The 16821-nt window shown below is 40.7% G+C and overlaps 2 protein-coding genes across 7 annotated transcripts in view; both read right to left on the bottom strand.

Annotated features, from left to right (window-relative positions):
* GPBP1 (GC-rich promoter binding protein 1) overlaps positions 1 to 16821 on the bottom strand; it is an 89022-nt gene that overhangs the window by 57524 nt on the left and 14677 nt on the right. The window lies entirely within an intron of this gene.
* Positions 5389 to 6258, bottom strand: LOC117065152 (60S ribosomal protein L7a-like). Its single transcript, XM_033179617.1, has one exon. It carries the CDS (start codon positions 6241 to 6243, stop codon positions 5443 to 5445), a length of 801 nt encoding a protein of 266 aa, XP_033035508.1. The 5' UTR covers positions 6244 to 6258; the 3' UTR covers positions 5389 to 5442.

Genomic DNA, 16821 nt, shown 5'->3' with positions numbered 1-16821 from the left:
GCAAGACTCTGTCTCAAAAATAAATAAAATAAAATAAATCAAATACCTAAATATAAAAGCAGAAACTATAAAACTCTTAGAAGAAAACAGGGAGATAAAGCTTCCTGACCTTGGATTTAGCAATGAATTCTTAAATATGACACCAAAACCAAGAGTAACAATTAAAAAAAAAAAAAACTGAACTTCATGAAAATTTAAAACACGTGCAAAGAATATTATCTATAAAGTAAAAAGACAACTGACAGAATAGAAGAAAATATATGCACCTCATATCTAATAAGTTCTAGTATCCAGAATATATAAAGAATTCTTCCAACTCAACAACAAAAAGACAACTCAATGTTAAAATGTACAAAGGACCAAATGCAGTGGCTTGTGCCTGTAATCCCAGCACTTTGGGAGGCCAAGGCAGGAGGATCACTTGACCCAGGAGTTTGAGACTAACAAGGGCAACAGAGTCCTCATCTCTACAAAAAATTTATTAAAACTTAGCCAGGTGTGGTGGGACACACCTGTATTCCCAGCCACTCAACAGGCTGAGGTGGGAGGACTGCCTGTGACCAGGAGGTGAGGACTACAGTGAGCCTTGATAGTGCCAGTGCACTACAGCCTGGGTAGCACAACAAGATCCTGTCTCAAAAAATAAATAAATAAAATAAATAACAAAATAAAAATGGGCAAAGCACTTGAATATTTTCCCAAGATAAACAAATGACCAAATGACCAATAAGCACATAAAATATACCGAATATTATTACGGAAATGCAAACCAAAACCACAATGAAATACTACTTTGCTCCCACTAGAATGGCTATACTCAAAAAAAAGAAAAAAACAGAAAATAAATGTTAGCAAAGACATGGAAAAACTAGAACCCCTGTATATTGTTGGCGTGAAGGTAAAAGGGGTTCAACAACTGTGAAAGTTTGGCAATTCCTTAAAAAGTCAAACACACAATTACCACATGACTTAGCAATACCATTACTAGGTATATATACAGAAGAACTGAAAAAGGGTGCTCAAAATCTTGTACACCAGTGTTCAAAACAGCACTATTCACGGTAGTCAAAAGGAAGAAACATCCCAAATGTCCATCAATAGACAAATGAACAAAATGTGGCATATACAATGAAATCGTAACAATAAAAAGGAATGAATTACTAATACATGCTGAGTATAAACGTCAAAAACAAAGAGAAGCCAGACACAAAAGATCACGTTGTATGCCTCAAGTCATAAGAAGTACCCACAACAGGTAAATTCATAGAGGCAAAAAGCAGATTAGTGTTACCAGAGACTGTTGGGAGGGTGGAATGGGGGTGACTGCTTAGAGACAGTTCTCCTTCGGGTTGATGAAAACATTCCAGAACTTTACAGAGGTGGAGGTTTGAAAACACTATGAATGTACTAAATGCCAACGAACTGTATACTTTAAATGATTAACTTTATGTGATGTTATTTTTACTTTAATAAAAATAAGTAGAGTACTATATTATAATCTCTTGAATAAATTTAAAAATCATAAGTCCAATAAATACAAATAAACGTATGTAAATTTAGGAAACAGGTTATTCTATAATTTCTAAGTACCTCATCCCCCCAAAAAATTAACTGCAGCTTTGCAGTGAAATAGCCTGGCAAATGCGCCCTTAATTGACACATCAACATCAGTGACAGAACAAACTGATATTGTGTGCCTGAACAAGCACCACTTACTTCTGTAATATTCTAGACCAAATAACCTGAATATAAACATAAGAAAACCCAAACCTGAGAGACATACTAATATAACTGCCCCAAAATTTTCAAAAGTGTCAGGTTTAAATTCAAGGAAAATAATTTTTAAAAATCAATCAAGTCAGGCAAAGTGGCTCATGTCTACAATCCCAGCACTTTGGGAGGCCCAGGTCGGGGGATCGCCTGAGCCCAGGAGTGTGAGACCAGCCTGGTCAACGTGGCAAAATCTGATCTCTACCAAAAAAATACAAAAATTAGCCAGGTGTGGTGGTGCAGGCCTGTTGTCCCAGCTACTCAGGAGGCTGAGGCGGGAGGATGGATGGTTTGGGCCTGGGAAGCGAAGTCGCAGTGAGCCAAGATTAAACCACTGTACTCCGGCCGGGCGCGGTGGCTCAAGCCTGTAATCCCAGCACTTTGGGAGGCCGAGACGGGCGGATCACGAGGTCGGGAAATGGAGACCATCCTGGCTAACACGGTGAAACCCCGTCTCTACTAAAAAATACAAAAAAACTAGCCGGGCGAGGTGGCGGGCGTCTGTGGTCCCAGCTACTAGGGAGGCTGAGGCAGGAGAATGGCATAAACCCGGGAGGCGGAGCTTGCAGTGAGCTGAGATCCGGCCACTGCACTCCAGCCTGGGCGACAGAGCGAGACTCTGTCTCAAAAAAAAAAAAAAAAAAAACCACTGTACTCCAGCCTGGGCAACAGAGCCAGACAGATCAAAAAAAAAAAAAAAAAAAAAGTGCAAAACATGTTTATTCTATTTTTGAGTCATGGTTTTAAGTTTAAAAAACTATGACATTTTTATTCCACTGAACTGTTTGCTTCGGTTTTAACATAACGAAATTTTATTATTTATATTATTATTTATATTTAGTAGACATCTACTGCAAGCACAGTCATCTACAGACTTCCCTTGTTGATTCTGATTCAATGGTACTTAAGCATTGCACAGAACTCTTTTAAATAAATAGTAAGAGTTACGGGTCATCAGATAAGGATAGTAAATGCCCTACTACTCACAGAAGAAAACACCTAAGGAACGTGGCCTCTACAGGTAGCAAAAATTACTGCTTCCCTATTTTTTAGATGTTTGGTCCTGAAAGAAGTATCCAGTGTCTTATCTGTTATCAAGCTATCTGTTTACAGATCAGATCAGATGATCGGAAACATGAAACTGCATTCATAAATTTTTAAGAAATCTGGGTTATTAGAAAGTCCCAACATTTGAAAACTTTCATTTTAATGTTCCTCTTATCTGAAATTTGTTAGACTCCATCCTCTTCAGTTTACCTCTTAAGCTGTCAGCACCTTTATATGCTTTTTCTTTTTTGTTGTTGTTGTTGAGACAGAATCTGCTCTGTCACCCAGGCTGGAGTACAGCAGTACAATCTTGGGTCACTGCAACATCCCCCTCCTGGGTTCAAGCAGTTCTCATATCTCAGCCTCCCAAGTAGCTGGGATTACAGGTGTGTACCACCACGTGGGCCTGGATAATTTTTTTTTTTTTTTTTTTTTGTATTTTTAGTAAAGACAAGGTTTTGCCATGTTGCCCAGGCTGGTCTCGAAATTCTGCCCTCAAGTGATCTGCCCGCCTCAGCCTCCCAAAGTACGAGGAGTACAGGTGTGAGCCACAGCGCCAGACCCTTTCTATGCTTTACTTGCATTTTTATCATAAAAATCAAAACAGGAAGTTATAAAAATTATTCTATTTGTTAAATTATTCCACATGAAAATTGCTATACATGTATTTAAGTACATACATATACATAAATATGGTGTGTTCAGCCTCCTAAAAAAAAATAAGGTGAAAAAAGCATTATATTCTGGAAACAAGATGCTTTTAATTCTCAATTTTTGGGACATACTAAAGATGCAACACACAAAATATAATTGAACTTGAAAACTTACAAAGAACTTTCATATAAACTTCACTACCACAAGAAAATAAGCTTCACTCTCCATAAGGTAAACAAATTTCTACTTACTGAGCTCCTCTTTCCTCACAAACTGAAACCAACTGAGTAATCACTGAAATTTATTCTAACAGCCTATGGAATCCTTTTTTGTTTTAAAGATTGGTAAGTTTTAATTTGGGGACAAAATTTAATTTAAATCAACTCATTTATTGAACAGCTATTAATAATATGAGCAATATGGCCTAAGCACTGGAAGATACGAGGCATAAGAGAGGGCAGTCCTGCCTCTAACAGCTTACAATCTAATAGCATTAACAAATAACTAACACAAGGTTGCTGCCTCAAATCCTCTTAGAAGTGTAGACACAAGCAATTTTTTCTCTGAAATATTTACCAAAAAGTGTCATCACTTCAAGTGTTCAAATGATAGATAAGCTTTTTTAAAAAAAATATGCTGCTGGGCATGGTGGCTTACGCCTGCAATCCCAGCACTTTGGGAGGCCGAGGAGGCTGATCACTGCAGGTCAGGAGTTCGAGACCAGCCTGGCCAACATGGTGAAACCCCATCTCTACTAAAAATACAAAAATTAGCCAAGCATGGTGGCATGCACCTATAACCCCAGCTATACTCAGGACGCTGAGGCAGGTGAATCACTTCAACCTGGGAGGTGAAGGTTGCAGTGAGCCAAGATCAGGCCATTTGCACTCCAGCCTGGTGACAAGAGTGAAACTCCAACTCAAAAAATAAAAACAAAAACAAAGCTGGAGCCAGGCCCAGTGGTTCACGCCTACAATCCTAGCCCTTTGGGAGGCCAAGGCAGACCAACTGCTTGGGCCCAGGAGTCTGAGACCAGCCTGGTCAACATGGTGAAACCTCGCCTCTACAAAAACTAGTCAAGCGTAATGGCATGCACCAGTAGTCCCAGCTACTACGGAGGCTGAGGTGGCAAGATTACCTGAGCCTGGGAAGTCAAGGCTACAGTGAGCAATGATCGCTCCACTACATCCCAGTCTAAGCAACCAAGTGAGACTCCATCTCAAAAAAAAAAAAAGCCAGATTAACTTAAATGAAAAAAAAGGCAGAATTATAAAAGATTTAAGTAATTTGCCCCTAGGCTACAAGAGCCAATAAATGACAGAAGCTAGGCAATGTGAACCCAGGTCCCCCTGCCTCAAAACCCCACTTTTTCACTACAGTATCGCTCTCTAACTTTCCCACAGCAATTATTGAATGTTAACAAACCCATTCTCCTAAGACATTTTTCAGAAAGTAACCAAATAACCTGTCTTCAAGACCTGTTTAACAAGTTAATGAAATGTCTGCATTGCACTACAATATCCATGTGTTTTAATATAAAAAAGAACGTTTACTGTCAAGTAAAATAACCTTACAGCAAGCGGCTACCTTAGGTGTCGGCTACCCTAGGTGTTTCTTAAGCAATTTATATTAAAAAACACTGCTAAACTATGTAAAATCCTAGAGATGGCTTAGTCCAACATGGACAAAAATAAGGCTACATGACTATGGTATTATCAAAAAGAACTATCTGGCCAGATGCAGTGGCTCACGTCTGTAATCCCAGCACTTAGAAGTTCAAGACCAGCCTGGGTGACACAGTGAAATATCATCTCTACTAAAAAATTTTTTAAATTAGGAGATCGATTTGAGTAATAACTCCATCTCCCACGTGGCATGGGCAGCAATGCATCAATTAAAGTCTTTTTTTTTTTTTGAAAGAAAATTTGTATTTTAATTATTTTTATGTACAGAAAGCTTAACAGTGTACATTTAACCCTGCTTAGTGGCAAGTTCTTTAGCCTTTGCCTTTTCGAGCTTGGCGATACGAGCCACAGACTTGGGACCCAGGACATTGCCGCCCCAGTGACGGCGGATCTCATCGTATCTGTCGTTGTAATTGGTCCTGATAGCTTCCACCAGCTTAGCCAAAGCGCCTTTGTCTTCCGAGTTCACCTGTGTGAAGGCGACAGTGGTGCAGGTCTTCCTGTGGACTAGACGGCCCAGTCTGGCCTTCCCCTTGATAATGCAGTAAGGGACCCCCATTTTACGACACAGGGCAGGCAAGAAGACAACCAGCTCGATGGGATCCACGTCATGTGCAATCACTACCAGCTGAGCTTTCCTGTTCTCCACCAAGGTGGTGACGGTGTTAACTCCTGCTCGAAGGACAGGTGGTCTCTTAGTGGAGACATCCCCTTTGCCAGCAGCTTTCTTCTCGGCCCGGGCCAACAGCCTCTGCTTCTTCTCTTGCTTTGTCTCTGGTCTGTACTTGTGGGCCAGCTTAAGCAGCTGAGTAGCTGTTTGGCGGTCCAGGGCCTGGGTGAACTGGTTAATTGCAGGAGGCACTTTCAGTCGCTTATAGAGGATGGCTCTCTGCCGCTGCAACCTGATATAGCGAGGCCATTTCACAAAGCGGTTGAGGTATCTTTTGGGCTGGATGTCCTGTCCAATGCCAAAATTCTTAGGTCTCTTCTCAAACAGGGGATTCGCCACTTTCTTGGCCTCCTGCTTTTTCACGACAGCAGGGGCCGGAGCCACCTTCTTTCCCTTGGCCTTCTTTCCTTTCGGCATTTTGGGTGGCGGGAGGAGCTAAAGTCTTTCCTTACTGGGAAAAAATTAGCTGCACATGGTAGCACACACTTGTAGTCCCAGTTTCTCAGGAGGCTGAGGCAGAAGGATCGCGAGCTTGAGATACAGAATTTAACTTTTTAAAAAATAAGGTTCATGGCCAAGCGCAGTGGCTCATGCCTGTAATCCCAGCACTTTGGGAAGCCGAGGAGGGAAGATTACCCGAGATCAGGAGTTCGAGACCAGCCTGGCCAAGATGGTGAAACCCCGTCTCTACTAAAAATACAAAAATTAGCCAGGCATGGTGGTGGCCACCTGTAATCCCAGCTACTCAGCAACAAGAGTGAGACTCCATCTCAAAAATACAAAACAAAAAACAGGGTTCATACACTAGAATCAATAATTACCAAGGAGTTGCTAATGTACCATACCTTAAAATACAAAGGTAGGTTTTGTTATTTAAAGTTTTCAGGCCAGGCGCAGTGGCTCACGCCTGTAATCTCAGCACTCTGGGAGGCCGAGGTAGGCGAATCACAAGGTCAGGAGTTCAAGGCCAGCCTGGCCAACTTGGTGAAACCCTGTCTCTACTAAAGATACAAAAAATTAGCCAGTCATGGTGGCGCATGCCTGTAATCCCAGCTACTCGGGAGGCTGAGGCAGGAGAATCACTTGAACCCAGGAGGCAGAGGTGGCAGTGAGCACAGATTATGCCACTGCACTCCAGTCTGGGAGACAGTATGATACTCTGTCTTAAAAAAAAAAAAAAAAAAAACTTATTTACTCAAAATACAAACACTACAATGCTTTCTATTTTGTTTTAATTGCGCAGAAAATGAAATTACCTTCTCAAGCACTAACACAGAAAGAACATGGAATTTATCCGTTTCTCCCTGCCTGCATCCATGCCTTGGCCAGCAGCATAATTCTAAGACGAAAGAAAGAAAAGGAAGGAGAGGAAGGAAAGGGAAGGAAGCGGGGCGAGGTGGAGGCAAGGCAATAAAGTCACTTTAAGAATTTCAAGTAAGGGCTGGGAGCAGTGGCTCACGCCTGTAATCCCAGCACTTTGCGGTGGGTAAATCACTTGAAGTCAAGAGTTACAAAAAAAAAAAATTCTGTTACAAATGTATCTGGAATCACCAGGTCTAGTCGACCAAACACCACTTAATATATTCCAGGTATATCTAAATTCAAGTAGTATGGGGACGGTAGGGGGTCTTGAACAGCACATAGCAGTATGAGAAATCAGAACTTAATCCAGCAGGTAAGGGAAGTATTAAAAGCAAGTTTTAAAGTGACAATTACATGTCTGGAAGTATGCTTTCAGAAAATAAATCTCGTAGCAACGTGTAAAAGGAAGGGGAAGGTCACCTTTCAATTCTTATCTCCTTCAGCCACCTTCCTTTCCAGGGCTAACCCAATACACCACATTACTGGTTTCCCCTGTATTCCTATGGCTACTCCTCCTCAGTCTCATCAGGTTCCACCCATCCCTAATGTTCATATATCCCAATGTCTAGCCCTAGTTCTAATATCAGTAATATAAAACTATAAGTTAAAAACTATAAAAAATAGAAACTAAATACTATGACACTGCTGACTTTTGTTGTATCTACCAAACAGGAATATCACTAGTTTTACTTCACAGGAGTGTGATTATATACAAGTATTTTGTATGTTAAAAGAACATAAATATTGTGGAACTGATACAGTATTCTGAAAGAACACAGAAAACTGTACTAAGCGTACCCTGCCATTGTAAATGTACTCTTTGATTTTATTTGAGAAATATTTATTGGAGTCCAAATCATGATTAATTCATATTAAATCCCACTTTATCATGAGATATAGTAAGATTTTTCCTGTTTAACAGACGCCTATTACCTGAAGAAACAAATACTTTTAAGCATAAAATTATTGCAACTGCAAAGCCAAACAATATATTCATAACTGGAAAAAAACAAAATGTGAAGCAAATGACATTTGGAGTACCAAAAAGTTAAATAATTACTAATAAACATTTATTTAGAGACAGTCTCACTCTGTCACCCAGGCTGCAACCTCCGCCTCGCAGGTTCAAGCAATTCTCCTGCCTCAGCCTCCCAAGTAGCTGGATTATAGGCATGTGCCACCATGCCTGGCTAATATTTGTATTTTTAATAGAGACAAGGTTGCACCATGTTGGCCAGGCTGGTCTCGAACTCCTGACCTCAAGCAATCTGCCTGTCTCGGCCTCCCAAAGTGCTGAGAATACAGGCGTGACCACGCCCGGCCTAATAAATATTTATAAAGAACAATAGAAAACTAAGAAAACTATGATAATCACTACCATAAGAGAAATATAAAAATACTCAATTTACACAAGATACTGAACTTGTTTATTCTGTTCATTAGTATCCATTACAAATACAACAGGATTTCAAATTCATGATGGCATCGTGACTTCAAAGATCCTATTTAAAAGGCAAAAAAGAACAAAGGAATTAAAGAATAATAAAGGAATAAAACTATGATAACGAAAAGGCCATGAGCCACTTCATGAAATTTTTGGAATGACATAAATGCAAGCATAATAACTGATGAAACAAGACAATGAAAGCCAAGGCCTAGAAGATATGTGGAAGGTAGAATACAGTAGGAAGCTGATTTGCTCCCTAGAATGCTGAAGTGATTTAGGATTACAAAACTGCAGATACAAAGGAGGGCAGAGCGGGAAACGGGATTAAAAAGAAGTAGCTGAAAAACCTGAATGCACAATTGTCTACATGAATATAAGCAAACACAATAACATAACGATGACACCGAAACAAAAAGGAAAGGTAGATTCTCTCAAACACAAATAAGGAGCTAATATGGGTTCTGGCACCAAAAGATATTTGGCTTTTCAGGGTCCTACAACATTGACAGCTGTTCAATAAGCACTGCTAACATACACATTAACTCTCAAACAACTTTTTATTGCCTCATTCTTAAACATGCACTAATAATCATCAAACATTTTAAGCAAAGTAGCAAATGAAAGAGATCATTAAAAAAAACTATGAACAAAAAAGAAACAAAGAATTTAAGAAATAACTAGCAAGATAAATGAATTTTTCAGAACCAAGGACAAAGAACAACTTCCAGAAAGAAAACAATACCTGCCTGCAAATGAAGAAAAAAATGAGACATTAAGCAAAAAAATTTTTAAAGCAAAAAAAACTGAAGCAGGCCGGGCATGATGGCTCACGCCTGTAATCCCAGCACTTGGAGAGGCTGCCATGGGTAGACCACCTGAGGTCAGGAGTTCTAGACCAGCCTGGCCAACATGGCAAAACCCCATCTCTACTAAAAATACAAAAACTTAGCTGGGCATGGTGGCGGGAGACTGTAATCCCAGTTACTTGGGAGGCCAAGGCAGGAGAACTGCTTAAACCAGGAGGTGGAGGTTGCAGTGAGCTGAAATCACGCCACTGCACTCCAGCACGAGCGACAGAGCGAGACTCTGTCAAAAAAAAAAAAAAATTCTTTGTAGGTTCTGGATATCAGCCCTTTGTCAGATGGGTAGATTGCAAAAATTTTCTCCCATTCTGTAGGTTGCCTGTTCACTCTGATGGTAGTTTCTTTTGCTGTGCAGAAGCTCTTTAGTTTAATGAGATCCCATTTGTCAATTTTGGCTTTTGTTGCCGTTGCTTTTGGTGTTTTAGACATGAAGTCCTTGCCCATGCCTATGTCCTGAATGGTACTACCTAGGTTTTCTTCTAGGGTTTTTATGGTATTAGGTCTAACATTTAAGTCTCTAATCCATCTTGAATTAATTTTCGTATAAGGAGTAAGGAAAGGATCCAGTTTCAGCTTTCTACTTATGGCTAGCCAATTTTCCACCACCATTTATTAAATAGGAAATCCTTTCCCCATTTCTTGATTCTCTCAGGTTTGTCAAAGATCAGATGGCTGTAGTTGTGTGGTATTATTTCTGAGGACTCTGTTCTGTTCCATTGGTCTATATCTCTGTTTTGGTACCAGTACCATGCTGTTAAGGATATGAACAGACATTTCTCAAAAGAAGACATTCATACAGCCAACAGACACATGAAAAAATGCTCATCATCACTCGCCATCAGAGAAATGCAAATCAAAACCACAATGAGATATCATCTCACACCAGTTAAAATGGCAATCATTAAAAAGTCAGGAAACAACAGGTGCTGGAGAGGATGTGGAGAAATAGGAACACTTTTACACTGTTGGTGGGATTGTAAACTAGTTCAACCATTATGGAAAACAGTATGGCGATTCCTCAAGGATCTAGAACTAGATGTATCACATGACCCAGCCATCCCACTACTGGGTATATACCCAAAGGATTATAAATCATGCTGCTATAAAGACACATGCACACGTATGTTTATTGCGGCACTATTCACAATAGCAAAGACTTGAAATTAACCCAAATGTCCATCAGTGACAGACTGGATTAAGAAAATGTGGCACATATACACCATGGAATACTATGCAGCCATAAAAAAGGATGAGTTTGCATCCTTTGTAGGGACATGGATGCAGCTGGAAACCATCATTCTTAGCAAACTATCACAACAGAAAACCAAACACCGCATGTTCTCACTCATAGGTGGGAACTGAGCAATGAGATCACTTGGACTCGGGAAGGGGAACATCACACACTGGGGCCTATCATGGGGAGGGGGGAGGGGGGAGGGATTGCATTGGGAGTTATACCTGATATAAATGACGAATTGATGGGTGCTGACGAGTTGATGGGTGCAGCACACCAACATGGCACAAGTATACATATGTAACAAACCTGCACGTTATGCACATGTACCCTAGAACTTAAAGTATAATAAAAAATAATAATAAATAAATAAACATATTTGTTTTATATAAAAAAAAAAGAAGCAAAAGATTTTCTTTTACAATTCTGGGAAGCCTAGGGACTGCTTCACGAGAGTTCCTGCTCTGAGCATGGAAATAAAGATTCTATAACGATTCTTCTCCTCAAATGGAGGAGGAGAATATGTAGGAAAGTTTTGTAAACTGTAAACTACTATATAAATTACTTAAAAAAAAAAAAAAAATGGGCTAGGCGTGATGGCCAGGCAGGAGGATCACTCGAGGTAAGGAATTTAAGATCAGCCCGGGCAACATAGAGAAACCCCGTCTCTACTAAAATTCAAAACAGGACAGATGTGGTGGTTCACACCTATATCCCAGCACTGTGGGAGGCTGAGGCGGGTGAATCACTTGAGGCCTGGAGTTCGAGACCAGCCTAGCCAACGGGTGAAATCCCATCTCTACTAAAAATAAAAAAAATTAGCCAGGTGTGGTGGTGCACACCTGTAATCCCAGCTACTTGGGAAGCTGAGGCAGGAGAATTGGATGAACCCAGGAGGCAGAGGTTGCAGTGAGCCAATATCGTGCCACTGCACTCCAGCATGGGCAACACAGCAAGATTCCGTCTCAAAAAAATATATAAAATAATAAAATAAAATTCAAAACAATTAACCAGGCTTGGTGGCACACACCTGTGGTCCCAGCTACTTGTGGGGGGGGGGGGGGGGGGGGGGCGGTGCTGAGGCAGGACAATGGCTTGAGCCCAGCAAGTCGAGGTTGCAGTGAGCCCTGATTGTTCCACTGCACCACTCCAGCCTGGGCAACAGAGCGAGACCTTGTCTCCAAAAATAAAAATAAATAAATAAAAAGATTATGACAATTTTATTTAAATCCTAGTTCTTCTAGCACCATGAAAGCAAATTTGTTCAGTGGTTATTTGCCATTTATAGCATCTAATGCTATACAACACAAAATAGGTGGAAAACAAAGGTCCAGTAAGGTAATGCTTATCCTGAAATTACCAAATGTGAAATCCACCAGACTAAATTTCTCTACTATGAATTTGATAACAAATTAACTTCATATCTGGTTACTTTGTGTTGAAACTCCACATAAGTAAAGAACAGTCTAAAGAAGTCTTGACTCTGAGGCCACACATGGTGGCTTACACCTGTAATCTCAGCACTTCTGGGGAAGTCAAGACGGGAGGATCTCTTGAGGCCAGGAGTTCCAGACCAGCCTGGGCAAAAAGAATCTAGCCGTTGGCTCTACAAAATATTAAGAAAATAAAAAAACAAATCTTGACTTTAAAAACTGAAAGTAACTAGGCAGAGATAGAAAACGCTGACAAAAAGTAACCATCATATAGAAGGAAAAGGAAATACTGAGAGACTATGTGCAGATATCATACTGACTTTTACATATCTCAACCACTGAAAAAAAAAAAAAAAATTTTTTTTTTTTTTGGAGACGGAGTCTTGCTCTGTCGCCCGGGCTGGAGTGCAGTGGCCGGATCTCAGCTCACTGCAAGCTCCGCCTCCCGGGTTTACGCCATTCTCCTGCCTCAGCCTCCCCAGTAGCTGGGACTACAGGCGGCCGCCACCTCGCCCGGCTAGTTTTTTGTATTTTTTTAGTAGAGACGGGGTTAGGAGATAGAGTTTCACTCTGTCACCCAGGCTGGAGTGCAGTGGCGCAATCTCAGCTCACTACAACCTCCACCTCTCCAGTTCAAGAGACTCTTCTGCCTCAGCTTCCCAAGTAGCTGGGACTACAGGTGCACGCCACCACACCCAGCTAATTTTTGTATTTTTAGGAGAGACGGGGTTTCACCACATTGGCCAGGAGGGTCACGAACTCCTGACTTCAGGTGATTCGCCTGCCTCGGCCACCCCAAGTGTTGGGATTACAGGTCCTCATGAGCCACTGCACCCAACCGAAAAACTTATTTTAATATTCATTTCACAAATAAAAAACTTTTGGGCTTAAAGAGGTTGTCCCTAAGTCATCACAGCTAGCTCCTAATGAGCTTCAAATACAAGCAAATACATCTTACTCCAATGTTTTTTCATCTACATTATGGTACAGAAATCAGTTTCAAAACTGTAACTTCGGTAACTACAACAAAATAGGCTTTATAATTTGCATGTTTCAGGCTAATCAACTTCCTAGAATTAGAAAGTAAATAATTAAACAAAATGTTAAGAATAAAATTTCTAGGTCAGACGTGGTACACTTTGGCAAGTCAAGGCAGAAAGACCATTTACGCCCAGGAATTGGAGACCAGCCTGGGCAACACAGGAAGACCCCATCTCCACAAAATATACAGGCATGGTGGCATGTGCCTGTAGTCCCAGCTACTTAAGAGGCTGACATGGGAAGATCACTTGGGCCCGGGAGGTCAAAGGTGAGCTGTGATTGTGCCACTGCACTCTAGCCTGGGCAATAAACTCTGTCTCAAAAAGAAAAAAGAACTCAATAGAAAAATCAGCAAAGGATATAAACAAAGTTCAAAGAAACTAATCTTATACATGGAAAATTTTTATTCTCATTGCACAAAAAAAAAAAAAAACCCATCCTCAAAAACCTAAAACCAGAAGTACCATATGATCCAGCAAGCCCACTGCTGGGGATGTATCCAAAAGAAAGGAAATCAGTACATGGAAAAGGTATCTGTATTCCTATGTTTACTGCAGTAATATTCACAACAGCCAAGATACGGAATCAACCTTACTGTCAATCAACGAATGAATGGATATAGAAAACATGGTATGTACATGGCTATGGAATATTATTCAGCCATAAAAAAAGAACAAAATCCCGTCATTTGCAACAAGGATGGAACCAGAGGATAGCATGTTAAATGAAATAACAGAAAAACAAATACTGCCACATTCTCTTATGTGGGAGGTTAAAATGAACTCACAGAGATAAAGGAGAATGATGGTTACTAGAGGCTGGGGAGTGGGAAGGTTGGGGAGATAAAGAGCGGATGGTTAGTGGGTACAAAAATAGGAGGAGTAAGATCCAGTATTTGGTAGCACAACAGGGCAACCACAGTTAACAATAATTATATATTTCAAAATAACTAAAATGGAGTTGGAATGTTCCTAAGACAAAAAATTACGAATGCTTGAAGTGGTATCCCCACTACCTTGATTTGATCATTACACACTGTATATACCAAAATATCATGAGCTCCTTAAATATGTATAACTATTATGTATCCATAAGCAGAAATATATATATATTTTTTACACAAGGCAAAAATGCCAAAGAAAAAAGTCTGATACACTTCATTAACACTAGAAATTTACATTGGTACACTTATATGGAGAACTGGGCATTATCCCAAATTACACTCAGAAATCCCCTTACAGGAATTTGCCTTATATTTACGAGAACTATTCACTAGTGCTACTCATAATAGCAAAAAAGAAACAAAAACAAGAACCAGCCTAATGTACATTAATAGAGGTCTAGTTATACTACCATGCAGCCAATAAAAAGAATGAGGTAACTTTACACATATTAATATGGAATAATGTTCTAAGTTCATTAAGTAAAAAAAGACTGCACAGCAGGGTAGACATGATGCTACTCCTTGTATCAGAAAGCAAAAGAATGTGGTTTTATATACATCTCTAAAATACGTAAGAAACAGCGGTTTCCCCAGAGGGAAACTGCTGAGAAACAGGATTCAAGGGGTGATTTTCCACTAAACCTCTTGTGGTACACCTTTTGTAATTTGTGTGCATAAATTCAAAACAATTTAAAATCTTTTTTAGTCTGACTCAATTTTACTGTTTCCTGAATAAACTTCTTTTTTTAAGTCCTTAAACTCTTAATCCTTTTTTTTTTTTTTCCGAAACTGAGTTAGGCTGAAGACCAATCATCCCAAGCACAGGAAACAAGTTCCAACAAATTAATTTTTTAAATGAGCCTAACCCTATGAACCAGACAGCACTAACAAAGAATACTTTTCATATATATACTTTTTCGACACAGGGTCTCACTCTATTGCCCAGGCTTGAGTGCAGTGGCATGATCTTGGCTCACTGCAACCTCCACCTCCTGGGCTCAAGCGATCTTCCCACCTCAGCCCCCCAAATAGGTGGGACTACAGGTGCAAGTCACCATGCCCAGGTAGTTTTTGTATTTTTTTGTGGAGATGGGGTTTCACCATGTTGCCCAAGCTGGTCTCAAATTCCTGAACTCAAGTGATCTCCTACCTCGACCTCCCAAAGTGCTGGATTACAGAGTGAGCCACGGCACTCGGCCTAAGCAGTTTCTTTTTGAGGCGGAGTTTCACTCTTGTCACCCAGGCTAGAGCACAATGGCTCGATCTCAGCTCACTGCAACCTCAGCCTCCCAGTTCAAGCAATTCTCCTGCCTCAGCCTCCTGAGTATCTGGGATTACAGGCACCCTCCACCAAGCCCAGCTAATTTTTGTATTTTTAGTCGAGACAGAGTTTCACCATGTTGGCCAGGCTGGTCTTGAACTCCTGACCTTAGGGGATCCACCCGCCTTGACCTCCCAAAGTGCTGGGACTACAGGCATGAATCACCATGCCTGGCCAGCAGTTTCTTTAGAATTCATCTCATTTAGTCCTCATCCCATCCCCTGGAGGCTGGTGTTACCTTCTTTTCAAAACAAGAAAAATAAGTGTTTATATAGATGAGAAGTCCATTTTAAAGTTCCCAAGGTCATAATACTAGACAGTAATAGCTGAATTAATCACTCTGGATACGCATACATACTATAAGTAACATAGGATACATCAAGCAGAGATCTTACCTAATACAAAACATTAGCCTTCACAATAGACATAAGTAACTCCTTTTTTTTTTTTTTTTTTGAAATGGAGTTTCGCTCTTCTTGCCCAGACTGGAGTGCTATGGCGTGATCTCAGCTCACCGCAACCTCTGCCTCCGGGTTGAAGCGATTCTCCCGCCGCAGCCTCCTGAGTAGCTGGGCTTACAGGCATTCACCATCACGCTGGACTAATTTTGTATTTTTAGTAGAGATGGAGCTTCTCCATGGTGGTCAAGCTGGTCTTGAACTCCCGACCTTACGTAATCCACCTACCTCAACCTCCCAAAGTGCTGGGATTACAGGCGTGAGCCACCACGCCCAGGCAACTCCTAAATTTTAAGTTTTACTCAGGCACTGTCTTACTACTGCTATATCAAAAAGTACAAAATACAGATGTTGATCACCTAGACAAGTAAAAGATGAGCAGTTTGAGCTACCACTGCAATCTAGCGCCATCCCCAGACTACTGTCCTCTTAGCAAATTAAGTACTCACAAGTACTGAACAGGAAGGACCAAAGTGAAAACATTTTCATTCACTTTTCACCATTTCCATTTGTCCTTACAAAAGGAACTCATTTCAACCAGAGACACAAGAATAACTCATGTAAAAAATGTGAAACTACCAGTCAAGTTAAAAGAAAAAAATTAAGGAACCCTGCTCAGATGAGTGCATTTTTCAAGTAGTTTTCAAGCCAGTGTTCCAGAAACAATTTCATCACTCTCCTGAGGATACTCACCTGTAACAGCCTCAAGTTTAGCATCCTTTTTTTTTTTTTTTTTTTTTTGAGACGGAGTCTCGCTCTGTCGCCCAGGCTGGAGCGCTGTGGCCGGATCTCAGCTCACTGCAAGCTCCGCCTCCTGGGTTTACGCCATTCTCCTGCCTCAGCCTCCCGAGTAGCTGGGACTACAGGCGCCCACCACCTCGCCCGGCTAGTTT

This window comes from Trachypithecus francoisi, unplaced genomic scaffold (genome assembly GCF_009764315.1).
Source record: "Trachypithecus francoisi isolate TF-2019V2 unplaced genomic scaffold, Tfra_2.0 Lachesis_group2, whole genome shotgun sequence".
NCBI classification, from domain to species: Eukaryota; Metazoa; Chordata; class Mammalia; order Primates; family Cercopithecidae; genus Trachypithecus; species Trachypithecus francoisi.
The sequence above is the reverse complement of the archived record's forward strand: the minus strand, read 5'-3'. Positions and strand labels throughout refer to the sequence as shown.

Coding starts and splice junctions, on each gene's coding strand:
- LOC117065152 (XM_033179617.1), bottom strand. CDS start 6,243: ATGCCGAAAGGAAAGAAGGCCAAGGGAAAGAAGGTGGCTCCGGCCCCT.